Genomic DNA, 8,525 nt, shown 5'->3' with positions numbered 1-8,525 from the left:
CTGCGAAGGCTAAGAAGAGTCTGACTGCTTCCAATCTGGCAACTGGGGCGAATGTCTCGTCGTAGTCGATTCCTTCTTCTTGACTGTATCCTTTAGCCACAAGCCTTGCTTTGTTTCTCACAACGTTTCTTTCTTTGTCTTCCTTGTTCTTGAAAATCCATTTCAAGCCAATCACCTTTGCATCGTCTGGTCTATCCACAAGCTCCCAAACTGAATTCCGGTTGAATTCATTGAGTTCCTCTAGCATTGCGATGACCCATTCAGTGGACTTCAGAGCTTCTTCAATATCCTTGGGCTCTGTAGTTGATAAGAAACAGCTGAAATTCTTATCTTCGTTGATGTAGTTCTGGTTGATGTCGAAGACGAGGTTGCACATTGATCTCCGAGTCTTGACGCCATCTGATGGTTCTCCAATGATGTTCTCCTTAGAGTGGAGTTCAAACCATCTTCGATACTTCTTGATCTCTTCAGGGGATGGTGGAGCTTCTTCGGTCAGAATAGCTCTGGGATGTTGAGCACCTTCTGGAGCAGGGGTGAGTTGAGCTGGGGCGGCTTCTGCGCGTTCAACTTGAACTTCAGCAATTGGAGTTCCCCCTTGACTGATGCCATCTGTATTGGCTCCAGTCTGGACTTCAGACCGTTGGTTGATCTTCTGATACTGAAGCATCTCAGTATCTTCATCTTTGCCAGGTCCCCACACCAAGACAGTAGAGGGCTCGACAGTGTGGATTTCAGCTTTGGAACCTTCAGCGATCTGAACATCCTTTTCAGCATCTTGTTCCCTGAAACCATCTGTAGACTCATCAAAGATTACATGAGGTGTTTCTTCTACACAAAGAGTTTGAGTATTGAACACTCGATAGGCTTTGCTTGAACGTTCTGTTCCAGAGTATCCAAGGAAGACTCCTGGATCAGCCTTGCTATCGAAGGTGTTCAACCTCCTCTTATCATTGTTGTGTATGAAACACTTAGAACCGAAAGCATGAAAGTAGGCAATCGATGGCTTTCTGTTCTTCCATAACTCGTATGGAGTTCTTCCATGTCTCTGAGTGAGGAAGGAGCGATTCTGCGTGTAGCATGCGTTGTTGACTGCTTCGGCCCAAAACTTTAAGGGAAGTTTTGACTCGGCTAGCATCGTCCTGGCTGCTTCCTTTAGAGACCGGTTTCTTCTTTCTACGACTCCATTCTGCTGGGGAGTTCTTGCTGCAGAAGTTTGATGACTGATTCCTTGTTCATCACAATACTTACTAATGACAGTATTGAGGAACTCAGTCCCACGATCTGATCTGATGCTGATGATGTTGACTTCTTTTTCAACGCTTAGTCTTCTCAGCAGCTTTGGCAGTTCCTCCAGTGTCTCCTTCTTTTTGAAGAGAAAGATAACCCAAGTATATCGTGAATAATCATCCACAACTACCAAGGTGTACTTCCTACCGTTGTAGCTTCCTGGAGTGATCGGGCCAAACAGATCCATGTGAAGTAGATGCAGAATCCTTCCAGAGGAGTGTCCTGTCTTTGACTTGAATGACGTCCGCGTCTGCTTTCCTCTGAGGCATGCTTCACATTCTTGCTTCTTCTGAAATACAATAGAAGGAAGACCTTCTACCAGTTGATGTTTAGCAAGTTTGTTGATCGTCTTGAAGTTGAGATGGTTGAGTCTCTTGTGCCATAGCCAGTTGAGCTCCGAGCTGCTCTTGCTGATGAGGCACGTTTCTGGTGGGCTGTCTTCCCAAGAAACGATGTAGAGACTCCCTTGTCTGAATCCCTTCAGAACCACCTTTTTCTGATTGTTTCTAACAGTGAATTCATCCTTTTTGATTTTCACTGTGAAACCACTGTCACAAAATTGACTCACAGACAACAGATTATGTTTAAGACCAGAAACAAAGCTAACATTACTGATACTGGCGTTACCCATGTTGAGCACACCGTAGCCTTTTGTTTCTCCAATACAGTTGTCTCCGAATGCAACTTTGGATCCAGCTTTCTCGACATTCTGGGATAGATATTCTTTGTAGCCCGTCATATGCTTCGAACAGCCACTATCCAGATACCACGTTCTGATTGAAGCTTTGGCCTCTTCCTTCTTTTTATGTTTCCTGACATTGACCTGCAAGGAAGAGTTACTTCAGGCACCCAATCAAACTTTGGGTCCTTCATTGTTAGTTCGAGTTCCCTTTGGAACCCAAATCTGCTTCAGAATTGGTCTGGCTGATCTTTTGCGCTTTGTTGGATGTCTGATCGATGTCGTTGGCGCTTCAGGTGGCACTTGAGCATTCTTCTGTTGAGAAAACTTTTTGATGGCCTCACTCTTGTAGCAGTTCTGTCTGATGAGTGGTTGAGGTCTTCTTTGCTCGGTGAAGTATCTTCCTTGAGATACTTTAGTCTTTGCAGACTTATGGAGATTTGTCTGTCGTCCAGTGGCTTGTCGTCAAGGAATTGGCATGGCTCGACTGGACTCAGCATTGCTTGATCTCCATGGATGTTGTTCCTTCTGAAACTGAACTGAGGATGTCAGTTTCTGACTGATGTGACCTTTCTTCCCCCTGGATTGATGAGGAAGATTCTTCTTGACTCCTGATGTTCCTTCCCGGATCTTTGACTGAAATCTGCTTTCCAACCTTTTCAATAAGATGATCTGGTTGGGAGCCTCCTTAGCTCGTCTGTAGCTTCGTGGAGGTGGAACATTTGATCTGGCCATCAGTCTGCGCTTGTGAACTTCATCCACATCATGGTCTCTTGATTCTTCTGAGGTTGTGATTTCAGAAGGATCATTCTTAGAGATGATCATGATTTTCTTTCCTTTGGCAGTTGCAACCTTTCCTCCGATGCTGTTGACCAGTCCTTTCGATGGAAAGTTGCTCATCATGGGAGACTGCATCATGCATCTTTTGACTGTTTCTTCCAGTTTGTGATTGAGCCTCTTGATTTCATGAGATGCTCTTTCACATTCTGAGTTGGAGACTCTGAGCTCTTCTTCCAGTCGGCTGTTCTCCATGATTAGCTGATCAAGACAAGTTTCATCCGGAAAGTAGATGATTGTCTGATGTTTAGCTCGTTCATCATTGATCTCCTTATCCATTTTCTGATTCTGCTTGAGGAGATCTTCGAACATTTTCCTCAGCTGACAGTGATCAGTCAGGAGCTGATCAAGCTCGTCAGTTTCAACGGATGAGCTATCTCCAGATTCTGAGTGGTCTCCTGAAAGCATCAGGAAGTTATCAGTATATGGAGTTTTTGTGAGAGATTTTACCTCTGGGCCATTCATTCCATTGTCGTAGCTGTTGTCGGCTACACTTTCTGATTCATTGGCCATCAGGGCTCGGCTCTCATCATCTGAGCTGGAACTGTAGAAGTCGGATGATTCTGATGAGTCGTTGGATGAATCAGCATCATCAGCAACCATAGCTTTCTTCTTCAAAGATCTGCGATCTTTCTTTGCTTTCAGTTCCCTGCGCTCAGCTGGAGTCAATTCAGGGCATTCATTTCGAAAGTGCCCTTTCTTTCTACATCCAAAGCATTCCAATTCTTTGATGTCGTAAGCGGCTGACTTTCTTTCTCCGCTTCGATCTGTGGAATGTCTGGAGTCCCCTTCTCTTTCTTTTCCCTTGTAGTGCTGCTTGTGGAACCTTCTGTACTTCCGGAACTTGGACTCCATCTTGTTGAATCTGTCAGTCAATAGGGCATATTGACTGAAGAAGTCCTCAGGGTTGAGTTCCGTTGGCTCCTTGATCTGCTTCTTGCCTTCTCTTATCGAGGCCTTCAGTGCAACTCCTCTTGAGGTTGATGGACCATCTTCGTCTGATCCTCCAGCCTTCTTGTTACCAAGATTTCTCATAAGGTCGAACTCATTTGCCATGAGATCGGAGAAAAGCTTGTTTGTCGGGAGCTGACTGAATCCTGGCTTATGCTGATGAGCGACTGAGTAGATCTGCCATTCTCCACGTGGCAGTGCTCGAAGAATCTTCAGGTTGATTTCTCGTTGAGTGTATTTGTCTTTGGAAATGGATTGAACTTCATTCAATCACTACTACAAAAATGCACATACATAACGCTTCATACATAACGGTTTTTTTTAAAAACCGTTATGTATGAGCGCATTTTTGGAAAAGATAACGGTTTTCACAAAAAACCGTTATCTATGTACTGTTGTCCATGGAAATAGATAACGGTTTAAGTTAATCCGTTATGTTTATGCGTTATCTATTAGTTTCATACATAACGGTACTACAAAACCGTTAACCCGACCGTTATCTATGAGCATATTTTAAAACGGTTTATTAAACCGTTATGCATCATTGCTTTAAAAACTGTTATGTGTAAAAAAAAATTAAATTTTTTTAAAACTTATATTGTATTATCTGAAACTCATGTTTCTCTCAAATCCCTCCCAATCAAGCTCTCTTAAAAGTTTACACAGAAAATTCTCTCCCCTTCTCTTTCAAGCTGAGCGGAGCAGCTAGGGCTCCGCCGCCGCGGTTGCCGAAGTTCCGGGGAGGAGCGCCGGCCTCGCCCGCTTTAATTCCTCCGCCTGAAACCCTAGGGCCCAGATCTAAACTCCACCCTCTTCGACCTAAAATTCTAACTTCCTTCCAAATCGTCTGCTCTCCACCCTGTCAAATTGTCTCTCTCAAACCAGTGAAGAAAACGCAAGAGAAAATCCTAACTTTCTTCCAAATCGGAATCCTCACTGCAGCGGTTGATGCCGCCGCCGACGAGCAGTTGTTGCTTCCGATTCTGGCGCCGCATCTACTTTCTCGGACCCTCTCTCTCGATTCACCTCTCTCAATCAAAGAAATCAACTGAAACAGGAAAGGGAAGGAAGCCCTAATTTTGCCACCCCTGTCATCTGCTATCCCTAGGCGCCGCTACTGCACCGCCTGCCACGTCGCGCCGCCCTTCTTGTCTGCTAACCCTAGCCACGGCGAGCAGCGCCACCTGCTCGTCGCCGCCCCTCTCGTCTGCTTACCCTAGCCACCGCGACCAGCGCCGCCTACTCGTCGCGCCCCTCTCATTGTATGTACAGTTTTCTATTTTTGCACATTAGTTTGTTCGATTTTGTGTTTGATTGCATTGACAAAGTAAATCTCTCGTTGTTGTAGGACATGGAATGTGGGTTGAGGTTAATTGTTGCCTCTAATTCATGTATTTTGCATTGAGTTTATTTTGTTTTATTTTAGATTTGCTATCTGTTTAGAAGAGATTTAGTGTTTCTAAGTTTAGTTTTGCTTCTCGCTCCATTGCTATCATTAGAGGTTGTCAATTCTAGCTCTTTTGCAGGTTGGACTTGTACATTTACGATTATTTGGTGAGAAAAAACATGCATACAACAGCTGGAATCTTAGTCGAAGAGGCTGATCTTCAGCCCAAGTCTGTTGGTATATCACTTCTTTCTGGCCGCTGCTTTTGAGATTCTTTAATTTCTTTAGAACTCTGTGTTTTCTTAAATTTAATGTGTCTATTAATGGAAGAAGTAAATCTGTGTTTCATTCAACGAATTAATTTTTTACCTTTCCCATGAAAAGGAAAATGAGAATGAACTCGTTTATGTTTCTCTAATTAATGAATGTGCGTTTATGACTTATCTGAAGTGTGTATACTACCTCACTCGCTTAATTAATTTTGTAGAATCTTTTTTAGTGGAAAAGGTAAACAAAATTGATTTGTAATTGCATGTACTTTTCATCTTTTAAAAAATCTTAGTCATGATGAATTGGCAACTATTACTGTTTCAGCTCGCATGTTGATTTCTCCACCGATTCGGATTGTTTTTAGCCAGTTATGACAGCACAATCTGATTATAGAATGATTTTGTCATATATGTTGATCCAATCTGGCTAAAGAATCTTATCAAAGTGCTATCAAGTTGTAACATTAATTTTTGTTTACTAGACTCCACATTAATTGAAAGTTGTTGAGACAAATCACCTAAAGTAATCTGAGTACTCATTTTGATGTTTCACATTTTCTTCTACAGTTATCAATCCTCCTGAAGGATTTCTGTCTGAGTGGTGGTCCTTATTTTGGGATGTATACTCTTCTAAACTTCCGAAGAATCCTCAGGGAGAACAAGCCAGCACATCAAAGGTTTTTTGATTTTTTCTTCTTCTAATTTTTATAAGAACTTGTTTGATTGCATTCTTGTATAACAAAGGTCATGCATTGAAGTTGATTCTCGTCTAATTTTCAGCTACCTATGAATGGTGGACCTGTGCTGCAAAATCCTCGGACCTGTTATGTTACATAACTGTTTTGATATGCTTATGATTATCTGTTGCATGTTATAATTTGTATCTCTATTTGCAATGATTTGTTCTGGGGGGAATTGAAGCACAAAGTTCTTTATAACCAGGTTTTTCACTTCAGAAGTGATAAGTGGTAAATGGTCTTTGATTCAAGATGCTAATATGTTCTTTGATGTGTGATCTGGTCTTGCAGCCGTCGTCAGAAGAAAGTTAGTAGCAAGCGGCAGTGTCCTGTTATCAATGTATGCCTATTTTCACAAACAATAATTGGTGTATTATTACAGAGAAGCAAATTTGAGATATACTATCTGTTTTTGCAGGATGTCAACTATAGTACTGGTTCGATGAGATCTATCCATTTGGAGCTAACTCCTTATCCACCAAAGCTGATACAGGATGACATCGGACATGCAGATGCTGGTTTGTACACTTGACCTTTTAAAATTACTATTATCTTTCCTATGCTTGGATCATATATTTTACATGTTTAATATTTGCATTATTCTTGTTGGCTTGCATGAAAGATGCATGAAACATGCATACCATATGCCTGGACAGTTCATTTCCAGTTGTTGAAAATCGAGGTATAGTCTTGAAGGAATGCTAATTCTATTCATGTGTAGTTGGTTAGTGATAGGAGGACTTGCATGCTTGATGTCGGAAATTGGTCAAGCTGTGGGTATCTTTTTACACTTTATGTATTGTTTACTATACATGAAGGAGCAGGTTAACTCATTCATTCTCTTTTACTATTTTTTTAATTAACAGAAAGAAAAGCAGATATCTCTCTTTTTTCATTATCTAAAATTAATATTCATTTTCTACTGCAGTTTGTTTGGATGGAAGTCCACCTTCATATGCCTATCACCAGGGATTCGAAAGTGGATCTAAAAGTCGGGTTGTTTTTATGGAGGTAAACATATTTCAATTATTTTTTTCCATATTTATATATATTTATTTTATACACATGCATGCTTTATATATATATATATATATAACATATATATATATATATATTGATTATTTTTATTTGCAGGTTACTTTTCACAGGAAGGCCAAGCAGGTTACTTTTCACAGGAAGAACTTGCAGGTTACTTATTAAGTTAATACTAATCCATCTTTCTCTGGTTGCACTGATTCTAACTTGCACTTTGTCGAGTCACATGTTCTACCCTTAGAAGCTTGAGAGAGGTTGTTGAGCTGCTGAAACTCATCAAAGTTGGAGCATGAAGGTGCTTCTGTGAAGTTTCTTTTTTTTTTTTTTTTTTTTTGAGTTAGGCTCAAAACATTATGTATGAAGGTTTTGGATGATAATGTATGAAGGTTTTGTGTTATATATAATATATGTTATTGATGATTTTATCATTTTTATTGTTTATAAATTATTTATTTATTTCTTGAGATAAATAACAAAAAATTGGAAAAAAATATTAAATATTAAATAATAAAGATAACGGTTAAAACCGTTATAAAAAGTACAAAAAACTGTTAACTATGATGAAAAAAAATAAATATATCTCTAATACATAACGGTAAAAATATTAAAACATAACGGTTCCTACCGTTATGTATTTCTTACAAAGATAACGGCTTAAATCGTTATAAAAAGTACAAAAAACTGTTAACTATGATGATAAAAAACAAAAAAAAATTCTAATACATAACGGTAAAATCTTAATACATAATGGTGAAAAACCGTTATGTATAACTATTATAGATAACGGTTATGTACCGTTACGTATGAGCATCGTACCGTTATCTATACTATTATACATAACGGTAAAAAAACCGTTATGTATGACTGTATCATAGATATCACCACTATACTTATCGGTTTTTTGGGGTCATAGATAACAGATTTTATCCGTTATCTATGAGCGTTTTTGTAGTAGTGAATATAAGATTGAATCTTTGTTCCATTTCCTCGACAGATTCATTCTTGAGCATGAGGAAGGAGTCGAATTTCTGGCAAGCTATGGATAGCTTATTCTCCTTGATTTCCTCATAACCTACGCACATTCTTTCCAGAATGTCCCACATCTCCTTTGCTGTTCTGCACTTGATAATCTTCATGACATACTTGTCAGGAACGGTGCCGGAGATGATGCTTTTGGCGAGGTTGTCTAACTCATCTTGTTTCCTTTCTTCTGTGGTGAAGTCTGCCTTAGACTTGGGCTGGTCCTCATCGTAAGGTTCCTGATGGATGTCAGTAGGAACCCTTTTTACAGTTTCGGTGATGATGATCGGACTGCTGGCGATGACTTTCCACATTCTGCAATG

The 8,525-nt window shown here is 40.2% G+C and overlaps 1 protein-coding gene across 3 annotated transcripts; it reads left to right on the top strand.

Annotated features, from left to right (window-relative positions):
• Positions 1–4,367: 4,367 nt before the first annotated feature.
• LOC130992781 (uncharacterized) lies at positions 4,368–7,602 on the top strand. Of its 3 annotated transcripts, none has more exons than XR_009091394.1 (8): positions 4,368–5,016; positions 5,281–5,378; positions 5,978–6,087; positions 6,191–6,487; positions 6,566–6,665; positions 6,869–6,971; positions 7,076–7,158; positions 7,282–7,602. XR_009091394.1 is itself a non-coding variant. In XM_057917535.1 (8 exons), the coding sequence occupies exons 3-8, from the start codon at positions 6,029–6,031 to the stop codon at positions 7,442–7,444; spliced, it is 366 nt and encodes a 121-aa protein (XP_057773518.1). In that variant the 5' UTR covers positions 4,368–5,016; positions 5,281–5,378; positions 5,978–6,028; the 3' UTR covers positions 7,445–7,602. The 3 variants fall into 3 exon arrangements, 1 of the variants encoding a protein (XP_057773518.1); XM_057917535.1 differs by lacking the exon at positions 6,869–6,971 and having other exon boundaries at positions 6,439–6,487; positions 7,282–7,335; positions 7,424–7,602; XR_009091393.1 differs by having other exon boundaries at positions 6,869–7,158.
• Positions 7,603–8,525: the final 923 nt, after the last annotated feature.

The sequence above is a fragment of the Salvia miltiorrhiza genome, chromosome 7 (genome assembly GCF_028751815.1).
Source record: "Salvia miltiorrhiza cultivar Shanhuang (shh) chromosome 7, IMPLAD_Smil_shh, whole genome shotgun sequence".
NCBI lineage: Eukaryota > Viridiplantae > Streptophyta > Magnoliopsida > Lamiales > Lamiaceae > Salvia > Salvia miltiorrhiza.
Note: the sequence above shows the minus strand (reverse complement) of the source record. Positions and strands in the feature narration are given on the sequence as shown.